Source organism: Periplaneta americana, chromosome 12 (genome assembly GCF_040183065.1).
Source record: "Periplaneta americana isolate PAMFEO1 chromosome 12, P.americana_PAMFEO1_priV1, whole genome shotgun sequence".
Taxonomy (NCBI): domain Eukaryota; kingdom Metazoa; phylum Arthropoda; class Insecta; order Blattodea; family Blattidae; genus Periplaneta; species Periplaneta americana.
In genome coordinates this window covers 83,585,681-83,608,166 of record NC_091128.1, presented here as the reverse complement: position 1 = coordinate 83,608,166, position 22,486 = coordinate 83,585,681, and the positions used below count along the sequence as shown (strand labels likewise).

The following is a 22,486-nucleotide window of genomic DNA, read 5'->3' as shown; positions in this document are numbered from 1 at the left end:
TTCGGCAACTTCGCATACAGTAGACGCCTCATCATCATTAGGTAGCGCTACAACCCGGGGTGGGATTTGGCCTCCTTAACAACAGCCTTCCATCTTACTCTGTTCATCCATCCTCTCACTCCCATAATTTCAAGATCTTTGGATACCTTATCCATCCACCTCAGCTTTGGTCTACCCTTTCTCCTCCTGTTATATAATCTCCCCTTTAACATTTTAATAGGAGTGCGTGTTTCAGGCATCCTGTTTACATGTCCAGCCAGCTCAGTATTTGAGCTTTTATAAATTTTACATCTTAACCTCCTATTAGGTTAAGAAGTTCATTGTTGGAGTGTGTCCTCCATCCTTGATGATCATTGACTGGGCCAAAGATTCTATGCAGAATCTTCCATTCAAAACTTCTTAAGGAGTTCTCGTCTTTCTTTGTAAATGTCCATGAGTAGATGCCTCATTGAGATCAATAAAGGAATTTTTTGAAGATACTATTATTAGTAAATGTTTGAGACCCACAAGGTCCCCTGATTTCTCGGCCTGTGATTTTTATTTGTAGGGAAATGTTAAAAATAGAATTACAAAGACAATTCGCACACAATTCAGGAGCTGAAAGACAATATTAAGACAGAAATTGTGATGATCACAGAACAGGAACTTGAGCATGTGAATGCCAATTTTCTTAAGCAACGTCAAGAATGTGTGAAAGCAGAAGGGTATCATTCCCAACACCTCTTATAATCCAGGTAAGTTCAATGATAGAACAATGTTCAATAGTTACTTACTTACTGGCTTTTAAGGAACCTGAAGGTTCATTGCGGCCCTCACATAAGACCACCATTGGTCCCTATCCTGAGCAAGATTAATCCAGTCTCTATCATCATATCCCACCTCCCTCAAGTCCATTTTAATATTATCTTCCCGTCTACATCTCAGCCTCCCCAAAAGTCTTTTTCCCTCCAGCCTCCCAACCAACACTCTATATGCATTTTCTGGATTCTCCCATACGTGCTACATGCCCTGCCCATCTCAAAAGTCTGGATTTAATGTTCCTAATTATGTCAGGTAAGAATACAATGCGTACAGTTCTGTGTTGTGTAATTTTCTTCATTCTGTAACTTCATTCCTCTTAGACCCAAATATTTTCCTAAGCACCTTATTCTCAAACACCCTTAACCTATGTTCCTCTCTCAAAGTGAGAGTCCAAGTTTCACAACCAGTAATATAACTGTTTTATAAATTCTAACTTTCAGATTTTTTGACAGCAGACTAGATGATAAAAGCTTCTCAACCGAATAATGAAAGGCATTTCCCATATTTATTCTGTGTTTAATTTCCTCCCGAGTATCAATAATATTTGTTACTGTTGCTCCCAGATATTTGAATTTTTCCATCTCTTCAAAGGATAAATTTCAATTTTTATATTTTCATTTCGTACAATATTCTCTTCACGAGACATAATCATACAGTAGCATGCAAATTAATCCGAACACGACATATTTTTACATTTTCTGTCATTGTTGGCCTCACAGCTGCTCATACCGCTTTAATTGACATCTGTAGTACGTGTAATTCCATTGTTGAAGGTCTGTCATTATTTTTTTTTATAATATGTGACATTTTGCCTGTCGTTTTGTACTTATAAGCATTTCAGTTGTGTTCAAGACTTAATACTGCAATCCTGTGTACATTCTGTCGTCTTCACAAATGGATACAACTCCACGAAAACGGTCTAAAATTATAACATTAGCAGGGCATTCTTCTATGACACAGAGGCAAATTGCTGCAGAATGTCACATCGGTATGGCTACTGTTAATTCGATCATAAAACGTTACAAGGAGACTGGATCCATCACACCCCAGAAAAAAGGAAACTGTGGCCGGAAAAGAAAGACTTCACCTGCAAATGATCGTTTGTCAGGAAAAATAAATTAAATCCTAGACTAACTGCTGTCGACTTAACCCACGAGTTAATGGCTACCACTGGGGCAAATATTCACATCACAACAGTGCGGTGTAGGCTTTGGAAGCTGGACGAAGGGCTTGTAAGCCTATTAAGAAGCAACTGCTAACCCCTGTTATGTGCAAAAAATGCTTAATGTGGGCAAAATTACATCAACACTGGACAGTGAATGACTGGAAGAATGTACTTTTTTCCGATGAGTCTCATTTCGAGGTCCACGGCCACCGTGTTTCTTACATACGGAAAGGATCCGAAAAAGTAACAGCAGCTCATCTCCAACAAGCACCCAAATACCCCCCTAAAGTAATGTTTTGGGGTTGTCTTACACATGAAGGGCCTGGAGCATTAATACCTATCAAGGGAATGATGAATTCTGACAAATATATTCACTTATTGGAAACCAGAATCGTACCCCAGCTGCAAAAATCATTTCCGGATGGCAGAGGTGTGTTCCAACAAGACCTGGCACCATGCCATATGTCTCGAAAAACTACAGAATTCTTCAACAAGAAGAATATTCAGGTACTCCCCTGGCTAGGCAACTCACCCGACATCAACCCCATTGAGAACTTGTGGTCAATTTGCAAAAGAAGAATGCAAAAAAATGGATTGTTCTACAAAGGAGAAGATGATTTCTGCCCTCATTGGTGTATGGTTTCGCGATGAAGAAATGAAGAATATTTGTGGGAAATTAGTGGAATCCATGCCAAATCGTCTCAGAGCTGTTATTAGGAACAAGGGAGGCCACATAGATTACTGAGGTATGTCTTAGATCCTTTTTTTTTTATCCCGTTTGAGTGTTTTTGCATAAGTAATTACGTTGTTCGGATTAATTTGCACGCTACTGTATACTTTATCTTTTCAGGATTTACTTCCAAACCTATCTCTTTACTTGGTTTAAGTAAAATTCCTGCATTTTCCTTAATCGTTTGTGGATTTTCTCCTAACATATTCACGTCATCTGCATAGACAAGTAGCTGATGTAACGAGTTCCAATTCCAAACCCTCTCTGTTATCCTGAACTGTCCTAATGACATACTCTACAGCAAAGTTAAAAAGTACAGGTGATAGCGCATCTCCTTGCTTTAGCCCACAGTAAATTGGAAACGCATCTGACAGAAACTTATCTATCCGGACACTGCTGTACGTTTCACTAAGACACATTTTAATTAATCGAACTAGTTTCTTGGGAATACCAAATTCAATAAGAATATCATATAAAACTTCTCTCTTAACAGAGTCATATGCCTTTTTGTAATCTATGAATAACTGATGCACTGTATCCTTATACTCCCATTTTTTCTCCATTATCAGAGATAATTATTTCAATGAAAGACGGGAAGCAAGTCGTACACTTAGGAATAAAAAGAGAGGTTACTTGAAGGAAAAACTGAATGAGGTAGAAACAAATAGTAAGAATAAAAACATTCGAGATTTATATAAGGGTATAAAGGAATTTAAGAACGGATATCAGGCAAGGGTAAACGTGATCAAGGATGAGAATGGTGACTTGCTTGCAGACTCTCCATCAATCCTAAACAGATGGAAAAACTATTTTGCGCAACTACTAAATGTACATAGGCCAAATAGAAATGATCGGGACGAAATTGAAATACAAACTGCTGAGCCATTTATACCCGAACCCACGCTTTCAGAAGTCGAAATTGCGATAGAAAATCTGAAAAAGTACAAGTCTCCAGGTATCGATCAAATTCCAGCAGAATTAATACAAGAGGGTGGGAGTGCATTATATAACGAAATTTATAAACTTGTACTTGCTATTTGGGAAAAGGAAATTGTACCAGAACAATGGAAGGAGTCCATAATTGTACCTATTTTTAAAAAGGGGGACAAAACCAACTGTGGTAACTTTCGAGGAATATCACTTTTGTTCACGTCGTACAAAATTTTGTCCAATATTCTTTTGAGAAGATTAACTCCATACGTAGATGAAATTATTGGGGATCATCAGTGCGGTTTTTGGCATAATAGATCGACTATTGATCAGATTTTTTGTATTCGACAGATAATGGAGAAAAAATGGGAGTATAAGGGTACAGTACATCAGTTATTCATAGATTTCAAAAAGGCTTATGACTCTGTTAAGAGGGAAGTATTATATGATATTCTTATTGAATTTGGTATTCCCAAGAAACTAGTTCGATTAATTAAAATGTGTCTCAGTGAAACATACAGCAGAGTCCGTATAGGTCATTTTCTATCTGATGCTTTTCCAATTCACTGCGGGCTAAAGCAGGGAGATGCACTATCACCTTTACTTTTTAACTTCGCTCTAGAATATGCCATTAGAAAAGTTCAGGATAACAGGCAGGGTTTGGAATTGAACGGGTTACATCAGCTTCTTGTCTATGCGGATGACGTGAATATGTTAGGAGAAAATACACAAACGATTAGGGAAAACACGGAAATTTTACTTGAAGCAAGTAGAGCGATCGGTTTGGAAGTAAATCCCGAAAAGACAAAGTATATGATTATGTCTCGTGACCAGAATATTGTACGAAATGGAAATATAAAAATTGGAGATTTATCCTTCGAAGAGGTGGAAAAATTCAAATATCTTGGAGCAACAGTAACAAATATAAATGACACTCGGGAGGAAATTAAACGCAGAATAAATATGGGAAATGCATATTATTATTCGGTTGAGAAGCTCTTATCATCCAGTCTGCTGTCGAAAAACCTGAAAGTTAGAATTTATAAAACAGTTATATTACCGGTTGTTCTGTATGGTTGTGAAACTTGGACTCTCACTCTGAGAGAGGAACATAGGTTCAGGGTGTTTGAGAATAAGGTACTAAGGAAAATATTTGGGGCTAAGCGGGATGAAGTTACAGGAGAATGGAGAAATTTACACAACACAGAACTGCACGCATTGTATTCTTCACCTGACATAATTAGGAACATTAAATCCAGACGTTTGAGATGGGCAGGGCATGTAGCACGTATGGGCGAATCCAGAAATGCATATAGAGTGTTAGTTGGGAGACCGGAGGGAAAAAGACCTTTAGGGAGGCCGAGACGTAGATGGGAGGATAATATTAAAATGGATTTGAGGGAGGTGGGGTGTGATGATAGAGACTGGATTAATCTTGCACAGAATAGGGACTGCTGGCGGGCTTATGTGAGGGCGGCAATGAACCTTCGGGTTCCTTAAAAGCCATTTGTAAGTAAGTAAGTATCTGTTGAATACAAAATATCCAATCAATAGTTGATCTATTACGCCTAAAACCACATTGATGATCCCCAATAATTTCATCTACATATGGAGTTAATCTTCTCAAAAGAATATTGGACAAAATTTTGTACGACATCAACAAAAGTGATATTCCTCGAAAGTTACTACAGTTAGTCTTGTCCCCTTCTTAAAGATAGGTACGATTATGGACTCCTTCCATTCTTCTGGTACAATTTTCTTTTCCCAAATAGCAGATACTACTATTGTTATTTTGTGAAGTTGACTAACTTATGTCAATTCAACTTCCAAGTAAATTGGGATCCACTAACTGCATGATGACGAGTGTTCAGCTGAGTTGCTTGGCATCAAAGCCTGCACAGAATGTTGTAGACTGCTCTGTACAAATAAGACTCTCAAATGTTTATTTCCATGTTTTTCAGATATAATAACTCGTCAAAATAATGAAATCAGTTTAATGTTCCATACAAGAGGCTGTGCATAACAGATGGCACAGAGTAAACTATTTTTCTGTGACATAAGACTGGACATTATTTCAAAATACTACATTTAAATTCTTACAGCACCACAATATTGTATTCATAAAAACAGACAAGTCTGACAAAGGTAATATTATAGAAAATGAAATTACATTTAACCGCAAAATCTATTCACTTCAATGAAATCATCTCATAGTCATGAAATAGGTACTTGAATTTGGTTGTCTTCTGAAGCACTGCATCAGCTGTACACAATGATCCTACAATGTCTTTGCAGACACTGAAAGTGTTTGCATACTAATTCTAAGCTCTTTGAATCAGACAAGGATCACAACGGTTTTGCTCCAACATGTCTTCAAGTGCTTTTCTGTGTCGAACATTGATAGTAACAAAGGATTTTCGACATATTAAAGACATTTTGTCTGATTGACGAGTTCGTTTGCCATATTCAAATGTTGACACTATTCTTAGCCATATATTCAAAAGCAGGATAGTAAAGTGTAACATTTTTGCTTGGTTCAGACTGAACTTGTCCCAGTTTCTAGATTGGGCCGAGTACTTTTTTAAAATATGTGTAAATGATGTTAAGCAATGATTGGAGTAGGCCTACTTTTTACGACAAATTTTTATTTACGTAATTTAATGAAATTATAAGGAAATTTGTAACAATTAAAACTCGTAATTGCATTTATATATGCTGCACATAATATTAATTTTGTACATAATTGATTAAATGGCGATCTTACTCGTGTTAATTATGTAAGCATGTGCGACTTACAGCTGTTTCAGTGTTACCTGACACCATCCTCAGAGCCTTCTGTGTCTCGGCGCCATCTCAACTTTGCTGCTTGTTGTGTGGGTGCGTTCGTGTGATGAAGAGTTGTGTCAAATAGTATCTGTTCTGAAATTGGTCTGTGTGTTGAGAACGCACCCACACAACAAGCAGCGAAATTGAGATGGCGCCGAGACATAGAAGGCTCTGAGGATGGTGTCGAGTAGCACCGAAACAGCTGTAAGCCGCACATGCTTACATAATTAACACGAGTAAGATCGCCATTTAATCAATTATTTATATTCAAGTGTAGTGTACGAAAGATTCAACATGGATTAATTTCGTATCCTGAACCCTGATATTTTCATGAAATATTAACTCAAAACTTCATATTTCCACGAAATATTCACCGAAATCATAACAAAATAAGCACCACAATAGATGTAAAATAATCACCACAAAATCATATCTCCAATAATAACAGAAAAAAAAAATTATAGGTAACATATAAGTATCCAAAAATAACTACCTTTGGAATGACTTTCTTACCTTTAGCAATGCTCCACCAGGGCAGTGTGATATAGGTGAGGAAGGCATTGAGGGGTACAGACTGTGCCCGTCGAGTTTCTTTCCAGAAATGGAAAGTCTGTGTAAATCCGCGCATTGTCCATAATGGGTTGTATGCACCATCATCCAATTCTAAAATTAAATAGTAAGTATGTACTTACTTCACAAAATTGTATAATCTCTTGATTATTAAATTTTTTATTAAAACTGTAAAAAATATTTTTTCTGTAACATCTAACAATCCAATTGCTGAGATTACGAAGTCCTTCTGTAACCAGTCCTTAAATTACACTTAAGCCAGTTGCTTAAATTACAATACTGTTTAGATAAAATGGTTTTAATTTCCAACAGAAATTTTAAAGGATTTCAGTGTACTAGAATTGTAAGTATAATTTTCACTTCACTTTAGACTTCAACAAACAAAATTTGATAATACAATCTCAAGGGAAAAAATGGAACTCTCTGCATCATAATCCACAGTTAATTCCCGATTTACCACGAAAATCGTCTGTAGCTGCATTTAGATTGGCAACAGGCTGTTTGGCCACACCTGCACAGAATTGGAATATATCAGTCCCCTAATTGCCCATTGTGCAACTCAAACCAAGAAATGGATTCGGAACACCTCAAAAACTGTGCTTCAGTGGCTGATCATGATAATATCTTTGAAAAATATTGGAGAGCAAGAGGTCAAATGACTTTATTGTCAAACGCCTGGCATTAGAAAACAACAACAACATAATTTTTACATACTGCATATTTTTACATATTATATGCACAGAATTCAATCCTTAGAATTAATTTATATTTACCAAATTCAAAACAGGGTTAGATAACATTATGAAATAATGAATTTCAGTGTATTAAATGGACTTCGCTCACAAACTCAGACCTGTTAGTAATGCACGCACACCTAAATAAACGAGGAAAATGGATGTAAATTGACCTTTTATCATTGCAGATGAGCTATAGAAAATATATGTGATGCTTTCATCTTCAATCTACTTTAATTTTAAAGAGAAAAATAAAAACATCTATTCATTGAGATATTTTCAAATGGCTGGAGTATACTCAAATGGCGCTTGATAATATAATTCACAAAAATTAATCAAGTCTATTTCATGCTATACAAGTCTATATAGAATTAGAGATTTTTTTTATGAATTATTATAAGCATTGATATCACTTAAATACCAACACAGACTTCTCAGAACTATGTAGATTTCTAACTTCATTTCCGTTAGAATCTGGAAACAGACCTTACTATTTACTATATTATAGTATTACAATGCTTTCTCCTTGAAACAGTATGAAGAAAATAACGAGTTCACGATTTTTTTCAAATGATGTACCAGCAATGAGAAATATTGTATTTGGAGTTGTGCAATAAGAAGCAAAAGTACCTATCAAATTTAATAATTTATTAGGAGTCAAAGCTGCACAATTAGTCAATAAATGGTCGAGTGTTGTAAATTTTGTAAGTACTGTCGGGTTCTCATGAAAATTCACGAAGTCATCCAAGTTCTATACACATAAGGACACAGGCATTAACATTTCAACTCTAGTCTCTATTAACACGATATCAAATGGCTTTCTAAGGAATTAAAAATTAATTAGTTCCCCTAAAATATAATATTGCTAAAACAACAAAATTACTTTAAATCCGTCTCTACATATGGTACTCAGAAACTTTTAGGCCTCAAGAGAGCAAACACTCACTCATTTTTTAACTGTACATAATAATTCTATCAATACTGTGACCAGTCATTAAACAAATCCAAATCTTTGCTAAGTGTGCTTATCTGTAATGTTACATGAAATGTATTTTCTGTAGAAAACATGGTTTTGCAGGGCTTTGTTAACAATTAACATTTTAAAATTCATTCGAGATCTGCAAGAGGGAGACATGGCCAGGCAGGAAAGGAGAATGTGGTTATTTTTTCCTCAAAATGTCTACACAGGTTAACAAACCTAACATTAGGTTTATGTATCTTATATGAGCAGGATGGAATATTATTATTGCAATAAATGCTGTCACATGTAACCTCAAGACTCTATTTTTAAAATGAAATGGTATACAATATTTTTAGTGAATCTGATCATAAAAACGGAATATCTGCAAAAGTTGAACAAATTTTACATATAATAAAAAAGAGGAGTCACACACACAGAAGTCCTGCGACAATGGGAATCTAAATTAGTGATGATATTACATTACATTAAATGTTCGAAGAAGTGTCCATGCATTTTCATGCACTGCCTTGCAGTTACTTTCCAGCATTTTATGTCCCACACTATTTCACGTAAGTGTAATTTGAAATGGAGCACGATGAGCACTCTCTCTCCCGATGTTTGCAGTCTCTCTATTTTTTGTTTTGCCACATGAATCGGACCTTTTGCTGAGCAAGTTAATTTTAACATGAGGGAAAACATATTTTGGTAAGCATTTTAAATGTTTTTATTTCTTTATAAGGATATACACAAATAGAGTCTATTTTTTTATAATCACACTCATTAATTCTCGCAATGAATATTTCCACACAGTCATTGACGCTTGCTTCTGCAGGCACTAATCAGGTCGGGCATGGGCTCGATTCCCTTTCATCTGATTATCTGGTTGGGTTTCTTCTGACCTTTTCCCCAACTGTAAGGCGAATGTCAGGTAACCTATGGGGAGTCCTCGGCCTCAACTCGCTAAATACCATTTTGCTATCACCAAACCCATCAATGTTAACTAACCCAGTAGTTGATACAGTATCATTAAATAACTAAAAAAAAATATTCCCACAATGGTAATCTGAGAAGTGTACCCAGTACAGATGATTTTGTATGATCTATACCATCTAGGATGACACAACCCATAACTAATGAGCTCTGAAACAAAACCTGTTAAGTCCATCTCCAAACGTAACTGAGTTCTGGAATGAATTCATACTTTTGACAGGGAGCTATATCAGACTACAAACTTAATTCTAAGGGAAATAACTGAGTTAGGATCGCAAACAGAGTTCATAAAGAGCGTCTCCAAGATTATGTATATCAATCTCTTTAAAACTAAGTTACAACTGGAGACAAACTTGACGAGTTTTGTTTCAGAGTTCCTCAATTATACCAAATATAAAACCAAATTCGACTGACATTAACAATAATCACCACACAATACATCGATTTCTGTTAGTTATTTGTTAGACATTCATGAAAAATGGTTTTTTGCCCTGCAATATACACTGACTACACCCCAACTCTGGTTACTAGCAACAGGCATCTATAATGAACACCGATCAAAATACCTCTCATTTCTCATGAAAAACAAAAACTGAATAGACTATAGTGGACTTTATGTTGTCAGCAAACAGCTGGATACATTAAAAAGATTGATTGATTGACTGATGAAATATGGTTTGTACAAGTTTTCTTACTGAAAGAAGTATGGCAAACATGTCGAAAGAAACATTAACTGCTTTCGATACATTTCATAAACAAATTTCGGCTGTAGAAGAGATGAAGTACTGGCGTTTCGCCAGTCTATGTTGGACCACTTGCCTGGTCATTGCTGGTTGTATTTGAATAAGGCATGATTAGCGAAGTTTTTAAATACAGAGTGAGTCACTCAGGGCTAGACCGGCATCAGCGGAAAGTCGTATGCATTGTAACTGCTGCGCTATCGCAGTAATCAGACCTCTTGCTCGCGCACGTTTCATGTTTAGTTATGTAAACATATTCACACAGTGAGGGTGCAGCTGTATACCGTACATTTAGTGCAGCAGTGTGTCCATTATGAAATATAGCCTTGAACAACGAGTGTTTATTTACGACAACTTTGTGAAATACGAATCTTGGAGAACAGTTATAACAAACTTTCATCAGTCATTCCCTGATTTGCCAGAGGCTTCTAAAGCAATGTTTTACAATAATTCAGTGAAGAAATGTCGTACAACTGCATCAGTATTGGATAAGAAACGAACATGTGTGAAGCATGTTCTCACTGAGGAGATGTTAGATGAAACTGACCACAGACTAAAAAGAAGTTCTACGACATCATCCTGATGTGTAGTTCAGCAGCTAGAGGTGTCACAGTCTTTAGTGATAAGAGATACGAAACAATTAAAATTAAAGCCTTACAAAATTCATGTAGTTCATAGGTTAATGGAACCCGATTATCAGAGCAGACTTCGGTTTTGCATGTGGTTCCAACAGTCAAGTGTATGATGAACTGCTTGACTCCACCTTAATTTTTATAATGACGAAGCATGGTTACACCTCAATGATTACATTAACACTCTAAACAATCGTGAAAATCCACACCGTTTTCACAAACAATCGCTACATGACATAAATTCGAGCCGTTTTGGAGAACGAACTGCAGCGAGATGCTGGACATGTCTTCAGGAGATGTGCAGCCTGCCAGATATCACAAGGACGTCATTTCGAACATGAACTGTGAATTTGGTAAGTACATCATTACGCAATACAACTGCAAAAGCATGGAACGAATCCTCTGCATATGGTAGCATTGTTATATATGAATCAGCTGCTGAGAGTGTGGTTAGGAGTCTAGCCCTAGCTGGTTCACCCTGTATATGCACAATCAACAAAAATATGCATTTGCATAAACTCCCACAATCTAATTATCAATTTGGGATGAAATATTAAGTTTCTAAAGTGGTTTATGCCTTAAAATGATGTGATTTTTACGAAAAATTTGTGCTTTTTATTTTCCAATAAATGCTTCGTGTTTGTAAGCTTGGTTGAAACAGATTAGTTTTCGAAAAGTCCGCAATAAAATAAAATGATTTCAATTTTTCACAAGAATCAAATCAATACAGTGGTCGCGGAGAAAGATGTAACTTCTGACATCTCTACAAAGCACATGAAACGTACAGAGCCAAAGTGCAACGTTGCAACTGAACAGCATTGCCTTTCCTCACCCTGATTGCTAACAGTCAACTGAAGGGTGGGCAAGCAGATAAACATGGAAGGAAAGTTAGGAAATATATTTGTGTGCCAATGTCGTGTCCACTTCAAGTATGGCACGAGAAAGGCGAGTGAGGAAGCCAGTTCCCATTGGGTGAGGGATCAGGGAAGTGGATGGGAGTTAAAAATATATGTTACAAAGCTGTCACAAGTTGCTTCTTACTTTGTGGAAGCTTTAATCAGAAAATTTCCTGTACCTTTTCTTTCCCTTGCTGTATATCAAGTTTTTTGCTGAAAACATTAAAGATTTTTGCCATCGAATTTTATTCTAACTTTGAATAAGTTACTAAACATTTAAATGCTTTCATTATTACTGTCAACGAAAATTTCAGTAGCAATTAAATACTGTTGCAAACTGTATCAGTCTTTAAAAGTGAAAATAACTTCTAAAAATGGAGATAATACCACGATAATTTCACACACAAAAAAAAAAGACACTGTGACAATACTGCAGCTTGTTTGCATCACATGAATACTGATGAGCTGGATCTGGATATTGACGATTTAAAAATGGTAAAAATGACTCACAATATAACACTAATAATTCTAAAGCACGATTTCAAATTTAAAAAGATTAAAAACAATTGGAATGAAAACTCAGTTTTATTCATTATGAGAGCAAAATTTTGAACCTTACTCCTGGATACAATAGTGCAGTACATGTTAAAAAATATTTGTTTGATTGCTATTCTGAATAGCATGTATATGTTTATCATGATCAATATGTTGATGAATAGTTGTTTACTGCCACTTTCTCTTCACACACTTTACACAAAAAATAATTGCTTAAATAAACACTGCCAAATTCAGAAAGATTCTGTCTTAAAGGACGCACTTTAAGTTGTTCAGCTCTACATGATCATACAAATATCAAAAACATTGTGGACTGGGGTCACTATGCCTAAACTGTTAGCTAGTAGTAGTATCAAATAGCTGGAAGTAAAGAGTTCGTTAGTTCATTTTCCATTATGAATGTGTCATCAGGCAATTTCCATGATGGATATAAAAAGGAGTACTGAGTTTGCACCAAATTTTGTGCTAATCTCGAAAACTGCAACACAGTCCTGCTAAAGTTTCAATAAGAGATCAGTGAGCAACAGGTGTTTCAGAAGCATGAGAGGTTCAGAGCCAGTTGAACATCAGCTGATAATGACGATCATATAGGGAAGCCAGCAACCAGCACAACTCAAAATGTCGCAAAAATTAAGCAGCTTATCCATGAAGATCGATTTCGGATCATTTATGGCCTTGTGAGAAAGTGGAAATAGGTTATGGGACATGTCAGAAGATTCTGACTAAGGAAATAGTGAGACAAGAACTGGCTGTTTCACCTGAGGTTCCTCTTTATGGTGAGAAAGTTGGTGTATGATGTGCAATGAGCAGGGAAAGAATTGTCGAACCATTTTTTTTCCCTAAGGTACAATTGGGCAATAGTAAACAAAATGAGAATAAATTCTCTAAAGAGCAAAGCCATCAGTTTTACAAGGAAAAGAAATAAAATAGTCGCATCATATACGTTAGGGGGTGAAACCATTCCGGAAGTTAACAAATATAAATACCTCGGAATAACATTTAGCAGCGATCTCGGCTGGGGGGAACACGTTACAGACACAGCGGGAAAAGCATGGAGAGCATTACACTTTGTGATGAGGGTACTAAGAAAAGGTTCTGATAAATCCAAAGAGATTGCATATAAATCACTAGTACGTCCAGTAATAGAATATGGTGCTGCATGTTGGGATCCTTACAGATTAGAACATATTAAGACACTGGAAAAGATTAAAAAACGGGCTCTCAAGTGCTGTCGGAAAAATTCACCATTAAAATGGGACACACTCACGGACAGGAGAACGCGAATTCGATTATGCGCACTGTTCAAAACATACAGAGGTGAGCCTGCCTGGAGAGAAATAAAAAATAGATTGCAGCCGCCAAATTACTCTTCAAGGAACGGCCACTCATATAAATTGGGGGAAAGAAGACAGAGGACGGACACTGGAAAGTTTTCTTTTCTCAACCGTACTATCAGGGACTGGAATGCTTTACCTGCAGACTTACTAAAGGCTTTACCAACAACCAAAAATGTATTTAAAAATAGGCTTAAGGACTTTACTAATAGACGGTAATTATACACAGTATTTAAAGGGTGTAAATGATATTTTGTTATTGAAGTGTTGTATCAGTGAAGAATTATGTTGTGTCAGTGAAGTGTGTTGTGTAAGTGAAACGTGTTCCTGTCAGTGAAGCTTCATAGTTTATAGTGGCAGTGCAAAGTATTTGAACATTGAAATGTTTTTGAAGTGTTAGTGAAATCAGGATAGAATCAGTGAAATGTGTCGTAGTTCCAGTGCAGTGAGTGAGTTGACAGCGAAATGAGTGTAATGTTGAAAGGTACTTGTGCAGATATGAACATATCATACTCGTGGGTTTTAGTTCGAACTTAGGTTTAAGATACAAATTAGATTTATTTTAAATGTTATTTTAAGTGACCGTGCTTCATTTAATTTAGGATATTCCCTGTTATTATTATTATTATTATTATTATTATTATTATTATTATTATTATTATTATTATATATTATTGTTAGTATTAATTATTAGTATTATTATTAATTGTATTTTTAATTAATAAGTTTATTATTGTCATTATTGAATGTAATTAGTTACCACTGCCACCGGGTATATACCCATTGCAGTGTGAATAAATACATACATACAATTAATGCTAATAGGTATGTGAATCTGACTTTACACCCCTTCCTTCAAGAGGTGACAAAGATGGAACGAAGCTGCGCATTCTTTTAACAGGATTCCACCAGAGCTCATACAGCAAACATTTCTCTGCAAGAAATTAATCAAGTGTTCCAAGATGGAGTCCTTAGTATTAATCTGTGGCCCCCTTGATCCCCTGACCAGACCCCTTGTGATTTATAACTTTGGGATTCATAAGATAAAGTGTGCAAGGCAAACCAAAGCATCTTATAATATCTCAAGCTTAATATCCATCAGGAGAGTGCTTCTATTTCTTGAGAGGAACTACAGCAAGTGATGGGGCACATATTAAGGTGGTGTCAAAAGTGTGTAGGATAGGACAACAGGCAGTTTCAGCACTTTTTAGTTAAATTGGATGAGCAGATAACATATTATCAATATCAACTCAGCATGCTGTGTGGTCGACAGATGTAATAAGTGTTCCACTGCTATGCATATGAAAGGCACTGTATGGGCAGACAATGTTACACTGAGACACTCAGTATATCTGGTTACATTGGAAATATCCTAACAACTAAACATCTGTATGCCACTAAATATGAGCATAAGTTTGCACTTATGTCCTGACCACTTCAGGAATAACTTCTACCCATCTCAGGTACAGAAGATACGAAGTTTATTTGAAACCTTATTATCTTCTTGTTAGAACTGCATGGTAAAAATGTTTATGATTTGAGTATTCATGCTTCTACTGTACACTGATAATACCACATACACATAAATATCTGAAAACAACTGAACACTGACGCAAAGATAAAGATGATCTAAAATTTCAAAATGATAAAAAGGGCCTGTAAATATGTATGTATGGCTTGAACATATAATTTATTACTCGAAAACCAATTAAGATATTTCCATATGGGTTTTCCAACATAAACAGCAACTCAAAATGTTCTTGTCTACAAAAAATGTTTTTCACAGCACCTCAATATGACCACCATTAGAGGCACGACAGATGTCCAACCTATACTCAAACTCTGCCTATGTGTTTGACAACATTACAGGAGTAACACTCTCAACAGCTGCATAAATGAGACGGCATAGATCCAGAAGATCATATACTGGTGTCTGGTACACTTTAGTCTTGACAAAACCCCAGAAGAAAAAATCAAGTGACATTAGGTCTGGTGATTTAAGTGGCCAAGCAATTCGATGAGCACACCTCCCAGGTTCCAGGAAAGTTATGGTCCAGAAAATCCCAGACTTCATTTGCATAATACATGGTGTACCATATTTCTGAAAAATGACGCCACATGATGATGTGGAGTCTACATTGCTACTGACGCAGTGTCATTTCCAATGCAGTTATGCTCACGCGAAAACATTACGTCATGAAACCCATGCTGTATATGTAGGAAAACCTGTATGGAAATATCTTAATTAGTTTTCGAGTAATAAATATCTGTTTTATTGTATGTTCAAGCCGGACACACTGTATATATAGTCATGGACAACAGGCAATATTTATGTATATACAACCATTGTCTATCATTTGTCAATAAAGAAATGGTTATGTTATTAATATCCAGGTACTGGTGCTATAAATATTTTTCAAATGCTTCTGTTCTACTAAAAGAATCATAAGACTTATGAATATATTATGACATCTGCTGCACATTAAAAATACGTGGAAAAGGATTTCCATGATTTGCAGTCACAGATGGACTTTGACAGAACAAATATGTGGCCTGGAATGGTGTAACAATTCAAACGAATGGCAACTGAAATGACTTGAAAATAATTCAGAGATTACATGCTTCAAACCTCTTGCCCAATTTTTACAAGTGCTGTATCGATATCCTAGCTCCTTGTTTTAAGAACATCATTATGCTTGACAGAATATTTTTACATATTTGTGTTTGAAAAATGGCATTATCAAAAATATAAATGAGCAATTTGGTACTTAACTCAATCTTGATTAGGCTTCATGGTTATTGTTTAGGCTCTTTGACCTAATATTTACAATATCTAAATGTTGTTCTTGCTACCTATTCCATGCTCATTCTAATTTTTGCTGTTTTCCAGGATATACATGTTGCTTTTGGAATTAAAGAATAATGAAATCATAATGTATCATCCTTCAAATTATTTTTAGATTGCTTGATTTAATATTTAATCACTTCCTGGTATCTCCGACTTTTATACAATGAAGTAATGAAATGTATAAACTTCCATTTCACAATGACAGGTTACGCTGTGAACTGGCTTTATGATTTCTTTGGAAAAGATGTTCCATTAAGTCTAATTCCTCATGGATGAAAATGGTTTTTATAGATATAATAAACAAATCTAAAATATTGTCGAAATTAAAAAACTCGGAAGAAAAATTAAATTTCAACCATGCATTATAAAAGCAAGTACCAGACTTGCACTACTGTATCACAACAAACTTTCTGAGTTTATCAAGTCTCGTCAGAATTAATTTAGCATAATGAAATTATCTGGAGACACACTTGTCGTAACACTTACAGTCACAAGGACATTCACACATATACAAGGGCATACACAGACATTATGTGAAATATTCATTAATTTCTTAAATAAGTGTACTAAAATCGAGCTGATGAACAATAAAATAAATATGAGAAGAAACACAGCTGTTCATGTCCATGTTTGTTGCACCCATAACAACATGTAAATTGTTACAGAAACATGCATGAATCCTTTCATGATCTTTTCTACATACCTACTGTGTGAGCTTTCTCATCCAGAGTTGGCTTGAAAGAACTAAGGACATAGTGCAAAAATTAATCCAAAACTGCAAGCAAATATAAAGCCATGCATAGGAAGGAACCAACAACATACCATGACTCCCTGCAACAGATCTCCGTGGTATGTCACACCAATAATTTACAATTGTTCCATCTGATGTCATTCTATAAGGTGGGGTCATCGATCTACCCCAAGCTTTAGTACGATTATTCATTGAATCCTTCCACTTCTTAGGTAGAGAGCCTGTACGAGTGAAACCTCTCACAGTTTCCCTTGGGCACGTACAACCTGTATTGTTTGGCTCATCTGTTAGAACCTCCTCACATGACTGTAGCATCACATCACAATCACCATCCTGTATTTCACTGCCGTACCTCAATGCCACATCATTGTTAATACTAGTATCGTCTCCGTTGACAACACTGCAATCTATTTCCTTATCCTTTAGATCACCTCCACTGGATGTGAATTCTACATAGAGTTTCTGACCACCGACTGCATCATCCTCGTTTTCATTGGATCTGACGTTGTTATTGATACATGTTGAACACTTTGTCACTCTTCTTCCAGTGGTATCACTGGCAGCAGGGTAGCTTTGCATCATGCCCATGCTGGGTGGTAACAAACTGTCTGTGCAGCGGTGGGGCGGGTCACATTCACAGCGGGAAGTAGTACAAGAAGAAGTAGTAGAAGAGTGCAGGCAAAACTCGAGCTCTACGGACAAAAAAAGAAGCAGAAACAGAAAATGAAAAACGAAACAATCAAAATAAAAAACATCAATGAACTACTGTACTGTACAGGATACGGCCGTGATAATGGAACCAGACTTACAGAAAGCCTCATACTTACAAATCCCAGAAGTACGGAACTTTCTGTCATGTGTACAAATTGCAAAAATACAACAACTCTCTCACACACACACACTCATTTATTCACTCACTTACTGTACGATGTACATTCCTTTTCACTTTAAAATGAACACAAAACAGCAAAATCATAACTGTTACTTAGCACAAAGAATTCATAGGTTTGTAATTAAATGGTGTTTGGATACTTTTGTTCATTGATAATTTCAACTTTAGTATCAAACATATTTGACAATATGCTATACTGGTAGTTTACAGATATAATTTTTTTATCATTCAATGAAGTAAAGAAAAAGTAATATGCTGCGCAAAAGTTGTTGATTTTGATGAAAGATCTGATATCGGCCTTTTTCATGAATTAGAATATTTTTCTCTTCAAGAGTGAAGTTATTTGAAAAGTATGCACATGAAGCTTCACAATTTCTACCACAAAACTAACGATATTTTATTTGAAATTTCAAATTAAAGAATTGCAAACACTGGCGTTTTATTCAAACTATATCCTGAGGTAATTTTCTTTATATGAAATGGTTACAAATGGTATTATATTGGCTGTATGTCCCCAAAAATTTCCAGTTCAGAGCAGTAATTTTAAATGCTACAATATGCATCAAATTGAAAATTTCAGACAAAATTTACTAGGCATAAAAGCATCTACATAAATCACTAGGCACAAATATGCAATGACAGTCATATACGAGATAAATAAAAAGTAGCATAAAAGCTGCTGCACTTGGCAGGTTGTCTATAATACAATTTTGCATGGACCACCTACCGGATAATAGAGGAATGCTACTTCCTGTCTACACTGTCCTTATAGCATGTGCTCTGTGGCTCATAAAATGTAGTCCCATCTGACTACATTCTTCTGTTCATGTGTGTAGCAGAGAAAATAAATGATGTCACATGCACCAGCTGATCAGTCACCAACATGGCAATACTGAGAGTTTCAGAGTTAAGGCAGGCAACTTTGGTCTCCCTCTGTTTCGTTCTGTAGAATAAAAACAGAAGCAGTTCCTATCTGCTAAATGATCTTTTTATTGAACAAACAAGGGTTTGTAGCAGTAGACAATATAAGGACAATGTTGACAGAACTTGATGCAGTGAATAGATCATTCTACTGATCTTTCACATAATTCATTTAACTAATTTTTTTCCAAATAGCCATTTTATAATTACTGCAAAAATTCAAAATAAATTAAATACGATTTACATTACATCATTCAGTGATAGCTTCTGGCCAGGTTAAAAGTTGGCACAATGACCATTTATTGAAAACAGAGTAATGTTAATTTCCCTTTGTCACTATTTTCTGACAACTCCGCAAAATACACATAAATTAGAGCTCCAACAATGGGCACATGAGCTAACTGCGATCTGTTGTGAGGATTGGGTTGGATTGAATTGGAAAGAATAGAGGAAGGGTTCAAGTTAACGAGTTCTAGCAGCAGTATTAGGAAACTCATCTGTGCAGATTTTGGTTTTTAAGAATCATTTTACAATATTTATTTATTTATTATTTTTTTTCCTTGGTTATTTAACGACGCTGTATCAACTACGAGGTTATTTAGCGTTGATGAGATTGGTGATAGTGAGATGGTACTTGGCGAGATGAGGCCGAGGATTCGCCACAGATTACCTGACATTTGCCTTACGGTTGGGAAAAACCTCGGAAAAAACCCAACCAGGTAATCAGCCCAAGCGGAAATCGAACCCATGCCCGAACGCAACTCCGGATCGGCAGGCAAGTGCCTTAGTTGACAGAGCTACGCCGGTGGCTACAATATTTATTAAATGCGCCAAGTAATGCATATAGCATCATCAGCCAGCACAAAAATAAAAAGTCCTTAATACAAGTACGTCCTTTCCATGTTCTTCTCTGTGGTCAGTGATAATCCAGTTTGTTATTAAATAAATGTTAGTTCACAAGTTCACATTGAGGGTGATGGATTTTAAGAGACACTAAAAATCCTAGCATGGGATCCTTCAGAACTGCAGTAAAGCAGAGGTTCTGAAAGAACCCTGTTCTTGCTGAGAGGCCTCCAGACAAAATTCATTGCCCATTCTTATAGCGGTTCCAGAATAAGAAGACATATGGCCTATGCCATTGAGTGCTAGCAGCAGTACGACACTGTCACATGCATGGTGCACGAGACATGGAAGACAGAGACAACAGATAAGGACAGAAAATATCAGTCGCTGCAGTGAGCGGGTGGGTCGAGACCTGTTCCTTCATTGTGTGTAATCTTTAAATATAATTACTCTTACTGAAGTAATTTTCATCCCAATTTTTATTACTTCTTCGCTTCACAGATCAGTAGATCTTGGAGTCGCTAACTTGCGAAATAAAGTGACAGATGTGTAGAAATTTACTTTGCCAATGTTAGACAAAGAATGGCTTAATTTTTAAAAAATAATGCTGCATACTATATTGCACTATCTAACATGTGGAAATTCTCTCCTGAAAAAAATTGAGGGAGAAAAATTTACCAAAATGTTCAGACTTCCTTGTACATTATTTTATTTTATTGGGTTATTTTACGACGCTGTATCAACATCTAGGTTATTTAGAATCTGAATGAAATGAAGGTGATAATGGCAGTGAAATGAGTCCGGGGTCCACCACCGAAAGTTACCCAGCATTTGCTCGTATTGGGTTGAGGGAAAACCCCGGAAAAAACTTCAACCAGGTAACTTGCCCTGACCGGGATTCGAACCCGGGCCACCTGGTTTCACGGCCAGACTCTCTGAACGTTACTCCACAGGTGTGGACTTCCTTGTACAGCAATGCTGAATTCATTTCTCCAGAGGAAAGATGCAATACAGTTTATTGTAGGGGCAACCTATGAATCTAGCGATAATAAAACATAAACATATCTGTAGATACGTAATTTAGTATTGATATTGAAATTGAAAAGTATTTTATTTTTCCTCTGTTAAATGAAGCCTATATAATTTAATTCTCTAGCTTATACCTACCTAGGGGTCCAGTTTAATTCTCTAGCTTATACCTACCTAGGAGTCCAGGTTTCTATATTCTGGTTACGAATCTGGCTATAATGCAATGTAAGCATAGTGTTTATACATAATTCAGTACTCATAGTGAAACTGTAGATTATTTTATTTTTCTCTGTTAAACTAAGTCTATATAATTTAATTTTAATCTCTATCTTTTACGTATCTAGAGATCCAGGGTTCTATATTCTGACTTAGAATCCAACTATAAGAATATGCTATAAGCATATCTGTTCATATGTAGGCCTAATTCAGTACTCATAATGAAATTGAAGATTATTATTTTCTTTTTCTTTGTTACATCAAGTTATACAGAAGTGAATATGAAAACCGTAACACAATAATATCGTTAATATATTAGAGATAAATTTATATATTAAATAAACATATAAAGTATAATATATTATATATAACGCAAGGTTTTTAAAGTAGAAACTGAGTTTTGGAATTATAAAATCTCGTTCCTGGCATGCCTGTATTTATTTTAAAAGTGAAATACAATTAAATTACTTCATCTTATAAAGTTTTCTAATGCTCTTGAGGAAGATGTTAATACTCTTCGTATAATTCGTCGAAAAAGAGGCAGGAGTGTTTATGTTTACAATATCAACCAAATATCTCATACATTTAAGCAATATTTCGTCTTATACCATGTATAATATTATTCCAATGAAAAGTGAAAATCGTACCTGTGGTTATTCTCAGCTTTCTTCTTGCTTTACACATTCTAGAATGGTACTGCTAACACATACTACTAATATATTTCAAATATTGTATGATGTTCTGAAAATTGTCAAAATAATTAACACGTTTGTTTTGCGTTATTTTCCAGGAGAGGTAAATACTGGTATACCACCTATTTTAATTGTCTCTTTGCCCTGTTCGAGAATACGAGATAACGTATGCACTTCTAAACTACACGCCTCTGCTGTCAGATTATTTTTTGTGAAAAACATCATAAGCTAGTCCTTTAGAAAAATTATATACAGAAAATAAAATACTCCTCGCCTGTGAGTGCAGAACTATCCTTTTGCATATAACGGATGAAACACAGAGTCACTTGCAATCCCTTCAAGAGACATTGTTATGGTAAGTTACATATCACACAAGAGAAAACAGCTCATGTCTGAATTTGAAAATAAACAGAATCTATCTTTGTTTACA

General features: G+C 35.7%; 1 protein-coding gene across 2 annotated transcripts in view; it reads right to left on the bottom strand.

Annotated features, from left to right (window-relative positions):
* The window catches only part of LOC138710627 (uncharacterized protein KIAA0930 homolog), an 82,705-nt gene that overhangs the window by 10,374 nt on the left and 49,845 nt on the right, over positions 1-22,486 (bottom strand). The window contains exons 9-10 of one of the 2 annotated variants that reach the window (XM_069841651.1): positions 17,535-18,155; positions 6,966-7,115 (exon numbers count right to left, since the gene is read on the bottom strand). In XM_069841651.1, coding sequence (XP_069697752.1) covers positions 6,966-7,115; positions 17,535-18,155 — 771 coding nt within the window. The remainder of the gene's footprint in view (positions 1-6,965; positions 7,116-17,534; positions 18,156-22,486) is intronic. The other variant, XM_069841652.1, reaches the window with a different exon arrangement.